Source organism: Stegodyphus dumicola, chromosome 2 (assembly GCF_044657685.1).
Source record: "Stegodyphus dumicola isolate Sdum_Otavi_A_Nest chromosome 2, ASM4465768v1".
In the NCBI taxonomy this organism is placed as follows: Eukaryota; Metazoa; Arthropoda; class Arachnida; order Araneae; family Eresidae; genus Stegodyphus; species Stegodyphus dumicola.
The window spans coordinates 198,000,242-198,024,664 of NC_140769.1; the positions used below are offsets into that span (position 1 = coordinate 198,000,242).

Consider the following 24,423-nt stretch of genomic DNA (forward strand, 5'->3'; position numbering starts at 1 on the left):
ACTACCATTTAGAAAATGTACCGAAACAATATCTGGAAATAGCTTCAAAGCTAAAGAAAGCCATGTATGTGGAGAACTGCGTAGCGAGCGTGGAATCAATTGAAGAATTAAACTCATTTATCAAAGGATCTAGAGAAATAATGGCTACCGCAAAATTTGACCTAAGAGGTTGGAAACATAATAGACTTAAAAATGAAACCTCAATTCTAAACCTTTCTGATAAAGATTATGAAGATGTTGTGTCAGTATTGGGATTGAAACGGGACTTGTTTGACGATACTTTGTCTTGTCACGTAAAATATGAAGAAAACCCTGTATTGAGCAAAAGATCTGTTCTTTCCGAATTGAATAAAATCTTTGACCCAATTGGGTTTACTAGTCCAGTTACTCTCATGCCTAAATTGATTCTGCAAGAAAGCTGGAAACAGAAAATTAACTGGGATACTAATCTCCCTAATGATCTAGCAAGGAAATTTTTCACATGGTCATCTCAGTTAAAATATTTGAAAGACATCAAAATTCCTAGATTGCTTCCCAAAATAGACGAAAGTACCAATCTGCATGTATTTTCGGACGCAAGCAAAGACGCGTATGCGACCTGCATTTTCCTTAGACACAGCGGTGAGAGTGGAGTCACTTGTCAATTGATACAATCTAAAGCGAGAGTTGCTCCCTTAAAAGCACTCACCATAACTCGACTAGAGATACTCGCTTGCACTATTGGAGCCAGGCTCTCTCATACAATAAGAGAAGACTGGAAACTAAAAGAGGTTCCAGTTTTTTACTGGACGGATTCCACAAATGCTCTCTTTTGGGTAAAACAGGAAGAAAATTGGTCCACTTTTGTAGCCAATCGAGTAAATGAGATTCGAAAATTGAATAACCCAGATCACTGGCATCACATTCCCGGAAAGTTTAATCCTTCGAATTTGCCATCACGCGGTTGCTCTGCAAAAGAATTGAGGAAATCCGAATGGTGGAAAGGACCAGACTGGATTTATCGACCTCCAGAAGAGTGGCCTATTGCAGATGGAGAACATCCTGACTTCAATATAGTAAATGGAGAGAGAAAACGAACTGTGGTTTCAGCCAGCAATAACACGAATACAGATAAATTTAACCTTTTTGACAATATTTCAAAATTCGAAAAGATCATAAAGGTCGTATCTTGGATCTTTAGATTCATTAAAAATGCTACGACACCACCATCTGAAAGAACTCATGGGAGAATTTCAGTCAAGGAACTAAAAGGAGCTGAAACAGTGGTTTTCCGACTCATCCAACTAGAATCTTTCGAAGGATTGAAAAATAAAAGAATACGTGCTCTAGAACCTATCATGGACTCCAATGGCCTTATAAAAGTGAAGACACGTATCTTTCAGAGAGACGATGATGCTGACTTTCGTTACTCAGTTTTACTTCCCTCAGAACATCCATTAGTATTAAAACTGATCAAATCTGAACATGAAAGGCTAAGTCACGCTGGAGTACAATTCGTTATGTGCGCTTTGCGTGAAAAATATTGGATCATAAAGAGTAGGAAGACAGTACGCAAGGTTATCCAAAACTGTGTACGATGTCGAAGGTTCGACTCTGATTCATATAAGATTCCTCAAGCGCCACTACCTGAAGACAGAATAAGAGATGCTTTAATTTTTGACATTATTGGTGTTGATCTGACGGGTCCCTTAATTTTAAAAGGAGGCCAAAAAACATGGATCGTCATTTTTACTTGCGCAATATATAGAGCAGTTCACTTAGAGCTAGTCTCATCTCTATCAACTGAAAGTTTCCTGCACGCGTTCAGGCGATTCATCGCTCGAAGGGGTAGACCTGTCACTGTATACTCCGACAGTGGAACCAATTTTGTTGGATCAAATAATTTGTTTAAGACCATAGATTGGAATTCTATCTTAGAAAATGCAACAGTTAAGAAAATTGAATGGATATTTATCCCCCCCCTTCCTCGCCATGGGGGGAGGGTAGTGGGAAAGATTAATTGGAATACTAAAGAGAATTCTTCAAAAGGTACTAGGAAAATCTTCTCTGAACTACGAAGAATTGTTGACAATCATTTGTGACTGCGAGAGCATTATGAACAACCGTCCTCTCACGTATTTGTCAGAAGACGTAAAGGATTTAAGAGCTCTCACCCCAGCAATGTTTTTAACAGAAATTCCAGAGACTGGAGTCCCTGAATTAGATCTTTTGGATTCTAAATCCATCAATAAAAGATACCTTTACAGAGCCAAATTGAGAAAAGATTTCGATCAGAATATTTAGGGCAACTAAAACAAAGCTCAAAATTCATCCGCGAACCATCTTCTGTGAAAGTTGGTGATCTTGTAATTGTGTCCAACAACGAAAAAAGGATAAACTGGCCCTTAGCTAGAATCCTGGAAAATTTTCCATCCCACGATGGACACATTAGATTAGTGAAACTGAAAGCTGCACAAAGGGGAGATTATAAGACCTACTAAGAACCTCATACCTCTTGAACTCAACTTTACACCTGAGTCGGATATGCAAGTGAGGTACAGAACTCGACGTATGACGAAATCTCAAAAGACTTGAACTACAGGTCAGTTGAGGTCCATCGTCTGCTGATACTGGACCTCAAGGTGGGAGTGTCGCGTTTGCTTACTAGAACTTTACTTCCACGAACGCCCTCTGGCGAAAGAGACTAAAAGTAGTCAGTTGAACGGCTGACGCGTCTAACAGATGTATAGCGATAGACGGTCTCCGTATAAATTATGCTTGTAATCATTATAACTTGTAAATATTTTGTAGATATCTTTCATATGAAATAAAATTTCTTAAAAACGTTTATAGCTGTGTTCTGCAGTGAATCGAAGTTCATCATAGAGACGGATACCGACAAGAAGGAAAGAAGGCAGTTCAGGGCAGCCCTATTTAGAAGGTAAGTGAACTTTCACTTATCTATTTAATGATAAAAAAATTTTAATAGTACAAAGTTGATAAAATTTTTAAAATTCGTCCTTTTATGTTCTTGATGGGATTTATTTCTGTGTAACATAAAGCAATCAGTCATTATCGAAGTAAACCACTTTTCGGAGCATTTCGGAAACCTGCTTTCAATTTCTTTGGTATCTTGATGAAATCTCTCACCCATCTCTTAGCTAACGCACCCAAAGTTTTAGGAAAATAGTCCAAATAAGCATTTAGAAAGTGAATTTAAATATATGGAACAATCTAAATATTTTAGTTCTGCAGGATTCAACAATTGAACTTTCAACAATCGAATTCAACAATTCGAACTTTAAGTCAGTTAACAATGACTGAAAGTTAGCTACTGAAGTTATTGACTTAAGTTTTCTAACGTCAGGATCAGTAAAGGTACCGTCTTTTAGGTTTGGCAGTTGATAAGCTTGGAAATTTGTCACAGATGTATTTAAAGCCTTGAAATTCACTTGTTCAGGCTTTCACAAATTGCTTCATCAAGCCTAAGCTGATATACAGATGTGGAAGAGGAACTTTATTCGGATGTATGAGAGCTTTTTCGGATCGCATTTTTGTTCTAATTAGCCTAATTTTGGACAATCTTTCTTTATCCAAGTATTTTCTGTCTCTGCTATTCCATTAATGAGAGCACAGAAATGAAAAACCAACTCTGTTGTTGTGACTAATCTCGCTTGTCTGTTATCAGAACAAGCCTATAAAATGCATCGTGGCAAGGAGCCTGGCGTTGACAAGAGCCTTGGGCACCATACAGGTGACAATTACACTCCCATTTTTGAAGAAAAGACCCCCGGGGGTATGGGTTCCAAGTGTCTCCCATCCCTCTTACCCTACCTACTACAGCAGACTTCCGGCTAGCCTTATATTTTGAATGCCCCCGTTACAAACAACCATGCCTTCTCCGGAATTCGAAACCCTTGCCCTTCAGTACGGCAGATAAAGTCACTGGCCACTGTTGCTATACGTGATGTTCCCACCTTTGAATTCAGTTTTTGCATGCATGAACGTAACGGAGCGAATTGGAGAAAAAAGATTATGTAAGTTTTCACCGCGCCCTCGAGTAATTATAATGTTATATATGTTCTTGTTGTCGGTCTAAAATTATTTAAGAAAATGTCCAGTTTTGATATCTGTTATAATGTTTCTGTAAAATTTGTCTTCATATTAAATATAATAGCAAAAGCTGATCCTGATCTCTTAATAATTTACATTGTATAAACAGTTTCCTCGAACAATTTAAATAGTTCGGAAGAAAACAAATTGACGTATCCCAATTATTCTGGTAAGTGCTGTTTTACTTACCTCCTATCTGAATACTTTCATCACAGAGAAAGTATAATAATATTGTCTTGAGACAATATATTATTTGGCATCCCAAGCCGGGATACGAGTTGTTTTTAAGCGAAATCTTGTATAGTATATTTATTATTAGAATTACTATTTAATTTTTATGGATCAGTTAAAAAAGTTAAGAACAGCTTTTAGAAGAGCATTTACGCTCATAGCTAACGGACTTGAAAACAATGCTGACGGGGAAAATAAAAAAATTGAAGAGATGGAAATTTCATTTGCCCAGTTAGAAGAAAAATGAAACGAGCAGGGAACAAGATCTTCTTGTAAAATATGAAAATTATTCTCAAGCGGATTTTGATAAAGAATATGAAGGTTTTAGTTTCTGTAGATTAAGGTCAAAAGTGCACAAAGTTTTAAAAAAATATTAAAATCGAAAAGGATTCTCAAAAAGTTGATGATTCATTGAAACGGAAGTTTAAGCTTCCTAAAATAGCATTTAAGTTGTTCGGCGGTGATGTCAAAGAATGGTTGTCATTTTTGGGCACAATTTGAGAAGATACATAACGAGAATGAAATCGCGAATGAGGATAAATACTTGTATCAGTATTTATTATAAGTGACTTTAAAGGGTTCAAGGGCGCGAGAACTTGCTGAATCATTTCCGGCCACAGGTGATAGTTATGAAAACGTAATACAATGTTTAAAGGCGAGATTTGGCCGAATTGACATGCTAATCGAAATGTATGTTAGAGAAGTTCTTTCATTGATGATGAATAACGCAATCGCTAAAGGTACTAAAATGCCTCTTTTTAAATTGTACGACAAGATTGAAACTTATTTTATTTTATTTGATTTTGTTATTTAAATATGTTAGGTGTTTCCAGCGCAAATTATTCTTCGATTTTGTATCCGTTGATTGAATCTTGTCTGCCTGTCGACATACTGAGAGTTTGGGAACGAAATTTGAATTCCACCTAAAGACGAAACTGTTGATAAGTCAGATAACCTGATGAAAGTTTTATGTCACGAGATTGAACGCGAACAGAAAGCGCGTCTAGCGCGTACCGGATTTAACCTTGAAACCGAAATCGTAAGCAAAACTATTTCACTTGCATCAGCACAACCGAAAAGAGTTACTTTCGACAGCTGCAGAGTTAAGTAACTCTTTGGAAATCAAAGAGAAACTTATGTAGTTTGTAAGTAGACAAATTTAAGTGGCCAGTGTATCTTTGCTGCTAATTTGCGTTATGAAGAGAAAAAGCAAATAGTATTAATAAAGGACGTATGTCTCAGATGCTTGGCAGTAAGAGAACATATTTCTTGATTTTGTAAAATGAAAGAACCACCCTGTGAGATTTGCGATAAGGGTCATTTTAAATTAATGTGCACTGAAAAATATAATATCGAAATTTAGAACACATCGATCTATGTTGAGAGAAGGAAACTGAAAGTAAGGACTCCGCTTTATCCAACAAAGCAGCTGCTCGTAAAATTATTCTTTCAAACACTTACTGTTCATCTTACTAATAAGAATGAAACGAAATGCATATGGGTACCAATTGGCTCAGGCAGCAGTAAATCTTACTTATCAAATTTCTTGATAATGGAAATGGGATATGAATGTATTGTAAAGAAATTTTGACACATAGTTTATTCGGCGCTACGGAAACACATAAGATATATTTGATTCGTCTTTGTAACTTTTCGGATAGCTATCGATGTAATTTCGAGGTGCCATATCAAGAAAAAAAAAATTCCCAATCCCGAAAATAGCGCGTGGGAAATTTACCAGTGAAATTATGAAATGCAAAATTCTCCTGCCTGATTTGAATGATAAAATAGATCTGCTGTATCAATTATCTTCTAACGAGATTCATGGAATCGTGGGGGCTGATATCGTAGGTAAACTGTACACCGGAAACATTAAACAGTTAGACTCAAGTCTAGTTTTGATGGAAACACGGCTTGAATGATGGACACTTATGGATATGGCTGATACGATCGAAACTTAAGATAGCATGAATAGCGGTATGTCGCTACATGTAAACGATGCAAAAATATCAGACTTATGGCGACTTGACACACTTGGAATTTTTGACCTTGGAAAGAAGGGAAGTCGACAAGAGCTTGAGATGACAGCTGAAGAATATTTTAACAGAAGTGTGAAATTAGATGTTGATGGAAGGTACGTTTCGATTATTATGCTAATGTATCAAAAATATGAGAAAATATTTGATTAAGTTTATTATCATATCAAATTTTAGTATAATGTGTATTCTTAGTGTATGTACTTGTATGTTAAGTAATGTGCATGAGAGTTGAAGTAGAAAAATGTTTTAATTATAAAATTTATTTGTACTCAAACAATCGGGATGATTGTCAGGTCAGAATGACCGAATGTTATCAGCCGATAGATGGCATTGTAAAAAAGCCGACGATAGGGGGCACACGATGGCAATCGAGAATCGGGAAGCGAGAGAATGTGATTAAGGTTAAGAATGTTCCGTAATGATATGTATATATGTATATATTTATTGTAATAATAAAGCATTTATAAAATGTAAGAGTTATCCCGATTGAATAAAAAGTGAAAGCCCAACTTACCCCTAGCCGTCCTGAGATTAATAACGGAGATTAAAGCTAACAGACGAGTTGTTATCAGACTTTCTTGTATCCTTATCTTCTGGGAGCAACCATTCAATTTCATTTACAGAATGCTCCTCACCGTTTTGAGACAATAGCCACCAAGCTGTTGGAATCCTTTAAGGTGGGTAACTGTGTTACCAGTGTGGAAAATCCCAAAGAACCTGAGAAATTTATTGAGGAATCCTGGTTCTTAGTACTACCAAATTTGAACTTCGAGGGTGGAAGCACATTTATAATGATCAAGAATCTGAAATCCTTTACCGGAAAATGAAAAAATATTCTAGTTTAAATGCTTAATGGTTTTTTAAAGAATGGTGTTTTGACGGTAGATTTACGAGAAAACGTGGAAGACGATACAGCTGTGACTAAGAGAAAAATCCTGTCAGCCGTATATAAAATCTTTGTCCCCCCTTGGTTTCACCTTTCTCATTTCTTATTACTTCGCGACCTAAGCTCCTCCTACAAGAGTGCCGGAAATTGAAATTGTCATGGTATACTGAACTTCCTACTTCCATTGCAAAGAGGTTTGAGAAATAGATACAGGAACTTTCTAAGCTGAAAGAAATAGAAATTCATCGATGTCTTATTCACAATTGTGAGCTAGATAAAATCAAAGTGATATTAATGACCTAAAAATGGAAAATGTGGCGAAGTTTTTCTAGGTTGACTCGGCAAATGCTTTGTATTGGATCAAGGGAAACGAAAATTGGGCTCCATCAGTTTTTAACCGAGTGCAAGAAATTCTTTCTATTACAAATCCTGAAGACTCGCATCACATCCCAAGTCTATTGAATCCAGCAGATCTTCCACCACGTGGGTGCGATGCTGAAAGCTAACGAAAATCTTAATGGTGGGTAGGATCATCGTGGCAGAAAAAAACCAATAGAAGAATGGCCAAATTCTAGCGTAGTTCCTGATTTCGATATAATAAATTTAGAAAAACAAAGACCATTGTTAGCGCAGTTAATCATGAAGAATCATCTCATGAAAAATATTATGACCGATTCTCTTCGTACAGCCAACTTCTTAGAGACACTGTATAGATGTATCGATTTTTTACCAATTGTAAGGTTGAAAAGTCTAATCGAATTTCCAGAATCTTGACATTAGAAGAAATAAATACGGCAGAGATCGCGTTGTTGAAAGTTGTACAGAAGGCATCATTTTCAGGACAGGATGATAAACGCTTGAAAACGACTCAGTGTTAAGTTGATTCTAATGGTATTTTGAAAATTAAGACTCGAATCTTAATGAAAAAAGATACAAGAAATTTCCGATATATGACTATGCTACCCTGCAGTCATCCAGTTACAGAAAACGTCATCCGAACCCGATACATGTAATTGCATCATGCATGAGTTCAAATCCTGATGAGCAACTTAAGAGAAGATTTTGGGATTCTTAAATGCAGGAAGACAGTAAGAAATGTAATTAGGACCTGTGTAAGATGTAAACGATTTAATTTGCTGCCTAAACCGATCCCCGAAGCTCCTCTCCCAGAAGATCGCATCAAGGAAGCTGCAGTTTTCGAAGTCTCAGGAATGGATTATGCTGGCCCACTAATCCTAAGAAATGGCCAGAAAGCTTGGATTGTTATATTTGCCAGTTGCCATTTATAGAGATGTACATCTGGAGTTAATTACATCTTTATCTACAAAACATTTTTTGAAACTCTTAGACATTTCATCACTCGAAGGGGTTGACCTTCCATCTTTTACTGTAAACATGGTTCTAATTCTTCAGGAGCTGAAAATTTGCTGAAGAAAATTGATTGGGACGTCATTTCCCAGTACAGTGGCTCTCAAAAGATCATTTGGAAATTTAATCCCCCATCTTCCCAATCCTGGGGCGGGTGGTGAGAACGCTTGATAGGTATAATAAAAGGAATTCTATGAAAAGTTCTAGGAAGGTGCGTGTGTATGTGATTATGGCACAGCCTCGAGGGCTATCTACCTAAAGGGAGGGATGCCTTCGTGGAGGACGTTCTAAGGGAAACTGGCTCGTATACACGTTACACAGGGGGAAAACCACAAAAGCGCCCACACAGCCAGCCCGTTCATGGGATTCGAACCTCGGACCGAACTACCAGTGTTCAGCGACTTTACCGCTCGGCCGCTGGTTGGCCGTTCTATGAAGGAGTTCACTAAATTTAGAAGAAAGGAACATTTTTGTTTTTGACATTGAAGGTGTAATTAATCAGTTACCTTTAACCTATATTTATGAAGATGTTGAGAATTTAACTCCACTTACCTCTTCTATGTTTTTGCATGACCTTAAAGAAGCAGGAATCCCAGATCTTGATGTTTTGGATTCGTCGTCTCTAAATAAAAGACATGTTTACCGACAAGGTGTGGAACAAGATTTACGAAAACAATTTCTACTGAATATTTGGGCCATTTGCGCCAATCGTCGGAATCTCCTAAAAATCAGAAACCCATCCAAATTGGTTATATTGTTATGGTTTCTAGTGACAACGTCAAGAAACTTGAATGGCCTCTGGCCAGGGTGATCGTACTCTATTCTTCTAAAGATGTACAAGTTCATGTGGTAAAAATAAAAATGAAAAGCGGAGAATTTCTCCGCCCACTGCTCAAGTTAATACTACCTCTTGAAGGTGACTGATTAAAATTTGACCCCGTTATACCTGTAGCCGAAGAGGCTTCCATTCCCAATGAACCGAAGAAGATTGAAGATTGTCGTTCAGTGACTTCTTCTGACAAGCCAGTTCTACCTCAAAAGATAACCCCTTCTAAGCAAAGAACTGGTAATGACTTTTTTCCAGATACTGTTCCTAAGAGAAGACCCAGATATGGACGGTTAATTAAACCTAGAATTAGGATTTGAGATTCCCTGGCTCGAATCTCAAAGGTGGTAGTATGTTGCGATACGTGATGTTTCCACCTTTGAATTTCGTTTTTTTTTGCATGCGTGCACGTAACGGAGTGATCTGAAAAGAAAAGATTATGTAAGTTTTCACCGCGCGCTCGAGTAGTTATGATGTTATATATGCTCTTGTTGGTTTAAAAATATTTAAGAAATGTCCAGTTTTGATATTTGTTATAACGTTTCTGCAAAACTTCTATACAGATTAAATAGCAAAAGCCGATTCTGAACTCTTGATGTTTTACGTTGTACAAACAGTTTCCTCGAACAATTCGAAGAAAAAAAAAACTGACGTATCCTTAATGGTTCTGGTAAGTGCACTTTTACTTACCTCCTATCTGAATACTTTCACCACAGAGAAAGTATAATAATATTGCTTTGGGACACAATAGCCACTATCGCAGTTGGGTGTCCAAAATATTTTGTTGATTCTCTAAGGACAATTAGAGGGAAGAGATACGGCTTTAAAGGCCCAATTTACTTCTAAAGTATAAAACATTTAAAAAAATTAAAGGAAATAAATGAAAAATGCAATAAAATGGAAAATTAGTGTCATTGATAGCATCATTAGAAAATTGAATGTATCAATGGACCCCTCTCAAGATCAGATCTTTCAACTGTGTTGCTATAAGAATACTAGCACAAGCAATAAATAAATAAATAAATTATAAGAAAAAAGATTTATATCTATTTTAAAGTCTCATATTTTCGCAATTTTTCGACTTTTTAATAATTTTGAAATTTGCGATTTGAATGAATTTGAAGAATGAAGATAATTTTCGTGTTCAGCGTTAAAATATACTTGAAAATCAATTACGAGAAGTTAACAAACACAGCCATTGCAGGCTTATGTAACATTTTATTGCAACAGAATGTATTTTTCATAGACAAGCTATATTTTAGCTATAACTTAAAAATTTTAAGATTTTTGTTTTACCTGTTATCCGTTCTCTCGATCAAATGTATAACATCTGTCAGGAATTCAAGACTATTAATAATAAAGGGCTCATTTTTATCGACTTGAATCCCGAGTATGGAGCTGAAGTAATGAAGCCATTTAACCTATTGAAAAAAAGGCAGAAAAATACTTTATGTTTTTCTCACACACAAAAACATTCTAATGTATCCTACAAACCCGGATATTCAATTACGGAAAAATTACATAGCCTTAATAAATTTCATCTTGTAGCAAAAAAACAGGCTGTCAGTTTTACTTTAATTTTCTATGAATGTCTTAATATTTCTCATTTTACTCACGTCCCCATTCCAATATATATATATATATATATATATATATTATAGAAAGAAAGAAAGAGAGAGACAGCTACAAAATTTCGAATAAATATGTAAAAAATTAACCAATAGTCATAACGGATTAATTTTTAGCAGCATACTGAGCAGAAATACTATTGAGATAATTTAGTTTTAAAATTGGAAAAAAAATTATACTAAAGTGGTGTGCAAAACTTAAGCAACAATGTAAAAATTTAGCAGATAGCCATGAAATTGCAGAAAAGGAGGTAGGGAGATCAGTACAATGAACACGTAAGTCAGTAGACACGTCATGCATATGCAAATATCAGGAACGAAACGTCAGAGGCGACGTGAGCGTACACAAAACGCGTGATGTCGGCGCGCGCAGCTCAACAGTAGAATAAAAGGAAGGACGGAGACGCAATTCAACATATTCACTGCAAGTGCCAGTGAGCCAGTTCGTGAAATATGGCTAGAAAAAATCACCTGGACGACTTCATACGTGGAAGAATGATCGGAAAGCTGGAGGAGGGGCGTACTGTCACCATTGTAGCTGCAGAGTTCGGAATCAACAAAAGTGTCGTTTCGCGCGCTTGGAAAGCGTTCCAAATCACAGGTACAGCTGTTAGAAAGGTTGGTGGTGGCCGGCCGAGGACGACAACTGCAGGGGATGACCGATATATCGTCCTGCAGGCGAAAAGAGGCCGACAGCAGTCAGCAAGCGCCATTGCTCAGCAACTCTATACAGCAACGGGGCGACAAGTGTCGCGGTGTACAGCGGCCAGAAGCCTTCACAAAGGGGTCTATTCGCCCGCCGTCTTGAACGCTGCCTCCCGTTGAAAGTTGGCCACCGACGCCACCGTTTACAGTGGTGCAGAGAGCACAAAAACTAGACAACTGATCAATGGAGTCGTATCCTCTTTACGGATGAGAGTCGGTTCAGTACCAGAAGCGATTCTCAACGCGTTTTGATTTGGAGAGAGGTCGGGACACGGTTTTATCCCAGTAACATCAAGGAAAGACACCATAACGGTGGTCCTGGAGTTCTTGTCTGGGAAGGCATTATGCTGAACGGGCGAACTGAGCTTCACGTTTTCGACAGAGGGTCTGTAACCGGAGATCGCTATTCCGAGGAGGTACTCTTTCCCCTTGTGCGTCTGTTCCGAGGTGCCATTGGCCCAGACTTAAATTTATGGATGACAATGCACGGCCACATAGGACTCTTGCTGTTGAGGTGCTACTGGAAAATGAAGATATCACTCGAATGGATTGGCCAGCGTACTCCCCAGATTTAAATCCCATCGAACATGTGTGGGATGCTTTAGGGAGACGTATTGCAGCACGCTTACATCCTCCGGAGAACACCCAACAACTCAAACAGATGCTGATTGAGGAATAAGCAGTCCTGCCGCAAGAAATGTTGCACCAGCTGGTTCTGAGTATGCGGAGACGGTGCAAAGCAACCATTGCAGTGATGAGAGGGCATATCCAATATTAAGGAACATATGCTTTTTGTTCTTCCTCTTGGATAGACAGTCATGAGTCACGATACCTATGCGTTAAATAAAGCTTGTTTTTCTTTGATTCCATACCGTATGCATTGTATTCCTCTTTCAACTCCGATGCTTTCGTCAGCCTTTACGTATATACGTATATAATACTCTCCTTCATTTCTGCATTTCATGTCTCTCAGTTGATTTCTCGTGGAGTTATGGCAAAAAATTCTGCTGTTGCTTAAGTTTTACACACCAGTGTATAATATTATATATACAGGGTGTTTCAGCAAATCGTTACAAATTTTCAGGAGAGATAGAATACACCTACACGATGGAAAATAACATAGCAATAAATGGTCGAAAAGGATTTCCTGGCGCGGTAATGACAACACACACACACACACAAAAAAGGGAAGACCATGAACAGGGTGCGGAAACATGTTTTTCATTCTTAGCACAGCAGAAATCTCTGGCGAACTTGCTGGTCAATGCACTAGAAAATCACTGCCGATCCCAAGTCGAGGATACATTTTGAACGTAATTTCGAACACTTTCTTTGATTGGTGTATTGTATTGTATTTTTATTATGGCAAAGCACACTAGGGCTATCTGCCTAACGGGAGGGATGCCTTCGTGGAGGACTTTCTAAGAGAAACTGGCTCGTATACACGTTACACATGGGAAAACCACGAAAACACCCATGCAGCCAGTCCGTTCGCGGGATTCGAACCTCGGACCGAACTACCAGTGTTCAGCGACTTTGCCGCTCGGCCGCTGGTGGGCCCACCTTCTTTGATGCCGATCGTTTGTTTTTTTTATTCTTATTTCTTGGTTTCCATACTTTCCACTAAGCATAATAAACATATATTTCCCTCTGTTCGTGTCCTCTCTTTCTTGTGTTTTGTGTCGTCACTACTGGGCCAGGAAAGTGTTTCCGACCATGCATTGTAATATTTTACTTTTCTAATTTCGTCCATTGTTAAAGATGTAAGCTGTACAAAATTGAGGGCGGGGGAGGGTTGTGCATAGCGCATCCACAGTGATGATGTGCATTATCAAGAAATATAATTATTTGTGGAATTTACCGTTATGTGTGTTCTTCGAGTGTAATCTTTCTTTCTAACTACGCAGTGAAGTATCTTCAAGTTATAATGCAGAGAACTACCACCAATCCGTTGCAACTTTCACTAAGCCATCTTATAATGGCAATAATGGCACAGACAATATTACACACACATACATATATATATAATTTAACAAATATTCCTTATTCGCAAAAAACAAAAAGTTAATAATTTAAATAAAATTTAATGCAAACAAATAAATGATTTATTATTGTTGCGAACTAATCTACAATATCATTTAAATTCTGAGAGCATATGTAAATAAAAAACTGGGAATTTTATTGCTAATTTAATTCACTAAATAAAACTATTGTAGTTAAACAGATTACTTAGAAAAAGATAAGTGTAAAAATTATAATTCATAAACTAAAGAAAACCAAACTGTAGAACTCGAAAGTTGCATTTTGAAAATAATAATAATAATAATAAATAAATAAATAAAATAAATAAAAGAGAAACAAACTAGGCAATTAGCACTAAAAGCTGCTAAGTACAAACAAAATTGCTTCTAAAGAATAAAGTTAAATTTAATTTTAAATAATTCTCTTGCGCCATTGCTGCAAGGAATGAAATTTATAAGATATATATATATATATATGAAATGTATTTTCTCCTACATTATTTGTGTTGTGCAGCGGGGGCAACAGTAATGAGACAAATTTAGGAATATAATGTGATTCGTTTATTTTCCATCCATTCTACAAGCGTTGCCCTACTTATAGATATGTGTGCGTCATGCTTCTCATACAATCAGCGATATTAATTGGAATCACGAGGTGATGCTATCTCCTCATCAGGAGTGTTCTTAAGGACTTTATGTAATATGACAGATTTATGAGTTTGGCGATTTGGCGGGCGCCAATAGGTTAATATAATTTATAATAAAGAAAGGATTTTGCCAAAATTTAGAAACAGGGATGCAATTTAGGTAGAGAATCGCTAACACATTATTAAGCAATATGATAAGAATTCAATTTAATCAATTGATTTAAAAATATCATTACATATATATGTATAATATATAATATGTATACAATATGTAAGATTTTACAAAACGGTAACATTACCCGTTCGAACTTCTCGATAAGTTTCTGAATAGTGTAATTTTCATACGTACTTGTCTCATACTTTCGAGTAATCTATAAAAAATAACTCTTAATAACTTATCAGTTAGCAAGCACATAGTACATTTTAAATCAATAAGTCTTGAAATACCCCAGTAGAACATCTTAGGAAGCAGTATTTCAAATGGTACGAATTACAGCAATAATTAATAAATAACTTCATAAATATCAAGTAGGAAAAAAAGAATCCTCGTTACCTATAAAGATATTATTTTATCCTTTATTTCCGTTCTAGATAACTTTATATTAATGGTCTAAATGATCGAATGCAAATGAAAAGTAAGCAAATTTTAAAATAAATAGAATGCAAAGGATAATTACATAAAAAAATCAACGTTATCACGGGACAAAGAGGTTAATCATGCTATTATATTCAAACATGCTTATTTTTTAATCCATTATATAAAATTATTCAAATCAATTATAGCTCTGTAATAATTTAATATAATACTATAATCTGCAATGTAGTCGGTTTGTTTAATGAGATGGCTAATTGCATTCCAAAAATACATAACTTCTGAAGTGTCCTCGTGTTCTTAATAATTTTCAATTATGTTCAAAAAATTAATAAATATTGGTATAAAATATCCATATTAAACACGCAACAATTATCGTGCTTCCTTTTGCTCGAACAGAAGAAAAATCTTTCTAAGCCAAATATACATGTTTGTTAAATATCTCACCGTGTTGAAATTGTCGAGAAAGGGGTTTTATTCGAAGGCTTCTTCTACCGTACCTAAAATCTATCTTTCTATATGAATACTATCATATCTATGATTGATCTATATTCGACAAGGTTAAGTTAAATATTTATTTACAATGTATACAGTTAATTAGTTAATTAATCAACGTAAGGAAAATTCTACAAATCAAAGAATATGGCTTGATGCGTTATTCCCGTCTAGCATTTAACATCTAACTAACTTTTTACTTCAGGTTAAGGCGCTGCTATCGCCATATCACATCATATTTCTCAACAGAAACACTTGTCACATTATTCGTCTAAATTTTCATTTCTATTTAATTTCTCACTTTATAATTAATTCTAATTTACAAATACAGTTACTTGTATGTGACTGCCTTCAGCCAATCAACAGTTTACCTTTCTTTATGTCCAGTCAGGAAGCAACCTGCTCTCACGTGACACAGCGCATCCAGCCAGCTCTCTTTCAATCTACATTTACTTTAGTTTCATCTTCGACGCCGTCTGAGTAGGCTGCACCTCATCACAGACATCATCTTCCGCGTATCTCTCAATTCTGGCCAGTGTTCGAAAGCTACCCCAGTGGCTTTATCTCGCATTGTGTTCATCGTCCTCTTTCTTCAACATTATTTCTACGCCTACAATTTCAAACGCTATACAGGGTATCTCAAAAGGTCTTTGCCAAACTTAACATGCCGGTCTATCATTCCATGACAAAAAAGATTTAGGAACTTTCGTCCGAAAATGCGAATGGCGACCCTAGAACACAATGCTCGCAAGTGTAGAGGGGAAGAAAGAAAGGATGCGGAAAGAGAATTAATATAACTTTTATTAAAAACATGGTTAAATTGCAGAAGATATTCAAATTTCCTTCCATTTGCCACAATGCACGCTTCACAACGTCGACGCATGCATTCATAGACCCATTCAAAATCGGCAGGTGTGTCACGGACACGTGCCGTCACTTCTAAGATCCTGGCGACGAGATCCATGTGCTATGTTTCTATCGGTTCTTGCACCATGGACTTCATGAATCCCCACAGGTAGAAATCCAGGGAAGTCAAGTCGGGGAATCGCGTTGGGCATACGACTGGTCACTGCGATTCTGGTTACCGCGAGAGTTAGCTGTCTCTGCTAATCCAGTGATCAAGATATATTCTATCCACACAGTGGTGCTAAAATGCGCATGCACTCTATCATGCTGAAACCAGATGTTTCGCGTGTAGCAGTTGGAACGTAAACCATAAGATCCAGCAACACTCTTTCCACAAAGTGTCACACAAAAAGTCCATAAAGAACTGAGTTAGTAAACTGATTTATCTTTATCCTGCAACGTCCTTGCTTCAAATGTTCACACTACCTACTCGTCAATAACACTGCGAACATTGCCCTCTAAACAAAATATATGTAAGTCTTTAATAATCAGACTGGTTCAAATGTAAAGTAATAAACAGAGAGCGTTATACCACAGAACGTTTATTGACGGACACCAAAGACGAACTGATACATATACATAATTATGACATCACAGTTTCTTTTTACAAACTCTACCTCCATCTGTTGGCAATCTGAGGATACATAATAATAAACTTAACACCCTCTAACGGTCACCGTTCGCATTTTTGGACACACGTTTCTATGTAAATCTTGTTTGTCTTGGTGTGACAAACCAGCAACGACCAGTGTTAATTTTGGCAACCACCTTTTGAGACACCCTGTACATTGCTTATCATTTCTTCATTCAATATTTCTCCTGTAATGCTCACTTCACCTACGTTCGAAAAGTTGAATCATTTTCGTCATCTTCGATAGCAACACAGCTTTCTTGCCTAGATGCCGTTTGAAATGAACCTGTTTATTCGCGGATAGACTATGCGGATAAGAGCAGCTGAGAATCGAACTTATCTTTTCTATACAACACACTTTCATTCTGATAGCTAATCCAAAAGAAAACATGAAAGGAAACAGATTTTTCACATCCTTCTTACACCTTAAAAGCAAATTAAGATGACCTTCATTGGAACAATTCAAGTCTGCGAAGATCTTCGGTACGTCAGTTTTTGTTCGAACACCCCTGTAGAGATATGAAGATTTTTGGAGCAAGAAAAGCTCGAAACATCCACTTTGCCCCAACTGCAAATCCAGGTGAAATTTTCAGTATTGCGCACTGATTTGTCGAATAATGTAACATAAAAAAAGAATAGCTTACTAATAACTATTAACACTTCTAATCATATTATTCCTGGAATTTTATAAAACTTAAAAAAAACTGTTCTACATATGTATTGGTTTCATTTTACAGTCAAATCTTTTCTGCTACAAGCACGCATCTTCAATAATATGAAAATGCACGACACAAAGAAGTGTAATTTAGATATAAAAAAATTCATTTTATCCGAACATGTATAGAGTCTCGTATTCTTTGCTAATATAAAACTAACGAGCTGTAGAAAGGCAGTAGAGGAATTATCCTCGGGTCTTAGGATACAGACAAAGTCAGAAGAAGGGTGTGAATGACCCTTTTACTCTATCACAGAGAATTTACAGTCGACCCCACTTTGAGTTTACATGAGCCAACACTTTTGGCTTAACTTAAACAAGTAATGTTGAACTTAAAATGAAACGTAATTAGACTAGCCTAATGGCTCACAGGGTAAATTAAACGCGCAGGAAACGCTCTGGCTCGTAGAATCCAGCGGGTCAAGCCTAATTAATGGCTAGAAGAACGCAATGCCACAGAATCAAAGCGCTATTAAGTCACTGTAACAACGTGGCCTTAAGCAAGCTGCAGCTTGCTAACCCTTCGCTTAAATAGCACTTTTTCTTTCTTAATTTGAATAAACCCGCGCTGTCTAATTTACTGTTTGGCATGGAAAGCGGAGTTGAAAAGGAGAGTGAAAGGAAAGTAGCTTTGACTAAAAATTAACTATTAGTCAAAATAAAGAAACGATTTCTCACACATCTTAACAATATATTGTAACAAGAGTTATTTTATACGGCGAAGTTCATAATAATGCCCTACGATTTATCGGTTGCGAAATAGCTAACTCTACGCAGCAGTATGCTTCCGCAATGAAACCCAGTTCCTGATTAAATTTTGAGTATGTATAATTTTAAAGCTTTTATAGATATATTCTATTTTTAATTTTGTTAAATCAGTAGTGTAGTTTTTTGATATTTTGTTAGCTTATAATCTATGCATTTTATTTTGTAAAAGTGCAGAACCCAAATGAAACTTCTGAAATAGAAAATTCCTTTTATGTTGAATTTTAATTGTTGCCTTCAATAATAAATAACGAATTTCATAAATCTGTAATAGCAGATTAATTTTATTTAGCAAGAGTGTAAAAACAATTGTAATAAAAGTATGTATGCAATATTTTTAAATAAGTATGGTAATTACAACAATTAAATCCATTACAAACAGAACCTGCATGCAACAGTTTTAACTAGATGCACTTTATTCTTTCGCTAATTATCAAATCTTTTGCGTAAAAACACATGCATGAACTAAAGTGATTATACTGCAAATAGTAAACGCGCGAAAACAATAGGCAAATTTTATCAAGAAAAATGAAAAATGTTTATTACTTACATTGGCGAGCATGACTTCGAAATTAAGCGCTTCATTCAAAGATTCTGAAATCTCGGATTCTTCTACATAAGGTCTTCCGCGCTTACAATTATATTCCTTTATAAAATATTCAAGTCCCTTGTCCATGACGTCTGAGTAGGAATTAATGTAGTACGAAAAGTTATCAGCCATCAAATAATTACGAATATAGGAATAATTTAAGCCAAATGATGGGCGGTCCAACTAGAAAAAATGATAAATATTAGAAACGTATATAAAAGTCTAAAAGTTTTGATATTTTGTATTACGCCCAAACGAGCGGTTTTTTTTTATTTATTTATAGACATATACATGTTTCGAGAGCATTTGGGCTAAAGATATTTTTAAAAAGCATATCTTTAGAATCTCCGATAAACAGTCTCGCTCGCTGGAGATAAAAACATTTTATTCCGTACAGTGTCGCTTTGAAACTGTACAGTGTGTTCCGTACTGTGTCAATTTGTAAACTCACTTTGAAATCGTTGAGTTTTTTAATAAAAAATTTGTTAAAGTTTTATCAAATATGGAATAGACAATAAAACAAATTCCAAATTTCAGATGCCCATATTCTGGTTACGTTATTCAAAATTTCATGGTACTAAGTACGGTTGGTTTTTTACAGTGCGAGAAACTTACATACATTCATTCAGATTCTTCATCATTTAATTTCTTTAAATATAATAAAGGGCGATAATATTTGGTGGCAACAATTTAAAAAATTATACGCCATTTATAGTGAACCGACGCAAAATACCGTTTCAAAACTAATAGCCCTTCTGGGCTAACAACCAGAATATGGGCACACTCGAAAAAAGCTCTCGTTTGGGTGTAATCTAGAAGATATAACTAGAATATGGGCACCTGAAATAGTTTCGAAACTAATAGCCCTTTGGGCTCATAAAATTGCTTAGATGTTAGTTACTTGTATTTTAACAAGTCTGCCCTCTAGAACTGACTGATTTTAAAACAAAGAATTTTGCATGAATTATTTTTGTTTGTTTCAAACAAATAAAAATATCATTTATTAAAAAAATTTGTTTTAGAAAAATTTGTGGTCCCTTCCAAGTCAAAATGAAAGAATTCACACAGGACTGCGCAAGTCGCATTAGCCAAGTAAAGAATTTTGTTTACAAAAATGTATTTTTATTTATAGATCGCATTGCGTATTTATAGATTGCGCATTGCGTATTTTTTATTTATAGATTGAGATATCAAAGGAGCTCCTTTGATATCTCAATCCGTTCCAAAAACAGGGTTTCGTTGCGAACAGACAGCGCATGTTTAGTTACGAGACATAATTACACAATGAGCTTCGCAAGCGCTACGATTTCTTGAACAAATTAACAAGTTATTCTCCACATTTTTCTACTGCCTGAATTTGCTAGAAGGTAAATTCATAGACTGCTCGACATTGAAAATGCAACACCAAGTAGGAGTGGTCAGAAAGTGATGAAACTTGAAAAAAAGACAGAGACATCAAGCAGCAATAAATGATCTTTATTTCAAAATGATTAGTCAGAATACAGAGCGAGAACGGCGTCGGCTCATTAGGATGCGACATGTGACGAAGGACGTGGGCTACACCCCTTTACCATATGGTTACTTGGTGTAGCGCCACGTCCACCAGTATCTATAGTCGAACTTGAGGGCCACACGAGGGTCTCGCACGAGGCGCCGAAACCCAGCGCCCGGTGTATCCCGAGGACGGTCCCACTGACCAAAATCGCCCTCCGGGGATATTCTCCCATCCGCTTGTCCGAGCCTCTATATTTATTGTTATGTAGGACCACCGCGGACAGCGATGCACGAAGAAACACGTCTAGACATAGACTCAATAAGAGTGCGGATGGTGTCCTGAGGGATGGCTCTCCATTCCCTTTCAACCATTTGCCACAGTTCGTCTTCTGAACAAGGCAGGGGCAAAGTATGTAAACGGCGTCCAATCACATCCCACTCATGTTCGATTGGTGACAGGTCAGGAGAATACGGTGGCCAGGGAAGCATCTGTATACCTTCCAGAGCATGTTGGCAGATGCGAGCACTGTGTGTTCGGGCGTTATACTGCTGAAAAATTGCATTAGGCAGCCCCTGAAGGTAGAGGATTGCCGCCGGCCGCAGTACATTATCCAAGTATCGTTGGGCCGTCATAGTGCCCTGAATACGAACTGGAGGTGACCTGGAATCGTAGGAAATAGCGCCCCAAACCATTATGCTACGTTGTCGTGCGATGGGGCGTTTCACAGTTGCTGCCGGATTAAATCTGTCTCCACATCGACGCCACACATGTATGTGGTGACTGTCACTTGATAAACAGAAGTGGGACTCTGAGAATACGATATTTCGCCATTCTGTCATATACATCGCTCCAGTCCGGCACCATTCTAAACGTTGGCGTCTATGCTGTCTTCAATCACCATTCAATTCACCATTCTAAACGTCTATGTGGGTCAATGGCAGTCTTCTTAACGGACACCCTGAGTGCAGGCTACGTTCAACCAATCGATGGGAAATGGTTCTGGTCGATATATCCAGGTCCGGGAATATCCAAGGTATCTTGCACATGCTGCAGAATCGCAGTACAAGTGACCGCCACAGCTTGTCTCGGATGTGTCGATCCATGCATGCTGACGTCACTCTGGCTGCACCTGCACCGCTCCTTCTTCCGACGTTTCCTTGTTCCAATCATGTTCGCCATAGCCGATGCACCGTGCTCGTATCCATGTGGGTATCAGCTGCGATTTGACGAAAGGACCAATCCGTCCTTCTCAGTCCGATTCGTAAAATCGGCTATCTGCTGGAAGTGCCTTCCTTGAGGGCTGCCTGGCATTCTCTCCTATTACACGTATCTTCCGGGACAAAAACCAACTTTCTTCGATAATTCGTCTGGCAGAAATAACGACACGAATATTGCCCATTCTGCACGTTCCTTCCCTCATATCTTACTTCACGTGCGTCGGAGAGCTGCGCATTTCACATCATTCGCATAACTCAGTGACGTGCGTCTACTCTAAATTTGCATACATTTCTGACCACTCCTTCTTGGTGTTGCATTTTCAATGTCGAGCAGTGTACATCTATTACATGCAATGCACAATAGTACAATGTGTAATATTTCAAACAAACATTAGAAGATATAAAATGAAATACACATTCACGCTTACTAGATTCTCATAAGAAAATTTAAAGTACAAAAAACCTGAGAAAGCAGTATTTTGTACTTACCGTTCTCATAGGGACAGGATAACATGTTATAAGATGATGCTAAATCTAAAAGACACAAATCACAATAAAATATTCCAACAGGTACACAGTATTTCACAGATGCATTATTGGTTGGAGGAACAGCTTCTGTTATGTCCTTTCGGACTGGATTATACAGCTCAAGTTTGTATAATCTTTGTGATGGCATCAAAAATTTGTAAGTATCTGTTTTTATGAGATCAAATCTGATTTGTCCATCCTGGTATCAGTTTCAACGCACGTGCTAGACTCCAGACTGCATGTTTCTTGTTGTCTTCCCCAGTAGAACAATTTCCCCCTCCTCGAAAGATTTAGCCGTAAACTTGATTTAGCTGGAAAGATTTCAATGGATTGTTGAAATAATTGTCCTAGATACTTTACACGAATCTTACTCCGAATCGTTCTTTCATTTTTTGCATATTTTATTTGTTTTGCTCAGTTTTGCTTTAGTCACAATATCGATATCGGGAATTCCTGACTTTGAAATCTCCCACGAAAATATCTCAGAAGTTAATAGGGATACAGCTTCATCATATAGGTAAGTAGTTTAATATTCGCAGTCACAAAAATAGCCATCTTAATCCAGAAACTTTGTTTAGCGGCTTTTGAACACGGACTCGTGTGTTGTTGTTGTGACTAATCTCAAATGTATGACCTAAGCAGAACAAATCCACGAATTTTATCGTGGTAAGGAGCACAAGATTGCATCTGTCGTTGGCAAGAGCCGCGGACACCAAATAGAGGACAGTAGGATTATGCCCATTTCCACCCCAGTTTTGAGGTAGGGTACCTCAGGGAGCCGGACCGAAGGCCCTACACCCATCCCAAACCACACAAGACTGCCTCCATATTGCAGTGACACTCTACACTACAGCATCCATTCTTTTATTAAATATATACATAGAAGAATTTTAATTCAGACAAAGGATTCTCCGTTAAAGGCTTAAAAATGCAAAATGGCTCATATTCAAGTAATGAAGGGGACACTGTCTCGTAATCACATCACGCATGCATAACTATAACGTTGAATACAAAAACGTTACATGTACGGTAAACCGCATAATGTAACCAGGCCGTTGTCTGCGACTTAGTTCCAGTCCGAAATACCAGTATTTAGCCATCTGCTCATTCTTTTGTTGATAAGTTAAATACTCACGAGACGCTGAACTATAATACGAAACTGAATTCAGGAGAGAATTACTTTTACACTGGACAGCTTATTCAACGGCATTCAAAGCTATTACAATAGCTTTACCTTCCATCTTGCCTTCCTTACCCATTGAAACTTTTATTAAAATTTTGATATTTTAACAAATATATAATTGCAGTTTCTGATAAATCTAAACTTATGCAACTGGCTAAACGTTACTCGCCTGGCCTTCCATTTTGAGACTTCGAAATGTTCATCAGTTGCTAAAATGTATACTTATTCAACGGAAGTCTCTGAGACTTAGTACATGATTTGGATGCTACCTAACGTTCTTGAAAAGGAAGAAGTATCCAATTTACCATAGAATAGTATAATAAAACTCCACTTCAGGCAGACTTCCTTCCGAATTTTAAGAATAAATCCAAAATTCATTCTTCATTAACAAGATTCGACAGAAAAATGCATCTTCGAAACAGGATGGATCTTTCACTGCATGCATTTTCGAAACGTACGAGAGCCAAACAGACTCTCGTCTAGAAAACGTATAAATAATGCTGGTTGTGGCTTCCTGTGCAATGAATTTCGGAGGAATTTGCTGTGTAACAAGTGTATTTTGGTAATTGATGCAAATAAAAGAGCAGCAACGTTGATGACAGAAATCTAAAAAAACATTAAAGAAGAAAGAACCCATTTTTTCCAATAGCTGGAAAAAGGAGTACAACAACTACGGATTAGAGGTACAACTTTTCATTGAGATGGAGATAGTCAGAAAGTACCTTAGTTTCGTCTGCAGCGTTATGTGCAAAGGCTTCTGCAACAGATTACTTCAAAATATCAGAATATTACTTTATATGTAGCTTAAAATTTCATGTACTTTTGTTAAAAGAAGGAAATTTAGCGTTGAAAAATGTAAAGGCT

At 37.0% G+C, this 24,423-nt stretch overlaps 1 protein-coding gene across 2 annotated transcripts in view; it reads right to left on the minus strand.

Annotated features, from left to right (window-relative positions):
• The window catches only part of LOC118186901 (neprilysin-2-like), a 120,505-nt gene that overhangs the window by 46,674 nt on the left and 49,408 nt on the right, over nucleotides 1-24,423 (minus strand). The window contains exons 6-8 of one of the 2 annotated variants that reach the window (XM_085810342.1): nucleotides 19,098-19,319; nucleotides 14,743-14,814; nucleotides 10,739-10,863 (exon numbers count right to left, since the gene is read on the minus strand). In XM_085810342.1, coding sequence (XP_085666468.1) covers nucleotides 10,739-10,863; nucleotides 14,743-14,814; nucleotides 19,098-19,319 — 419 coding nt within the window. The remainder of the gene's footprint in view (nucleotides 1-10,738; nucleotides 10,864-14,742; nucleotides 14,815-19,097; nucleotides 19,320-24,423) is intronic. The other variant, XM_085810343.1, reaches the window with a different exon arrangement.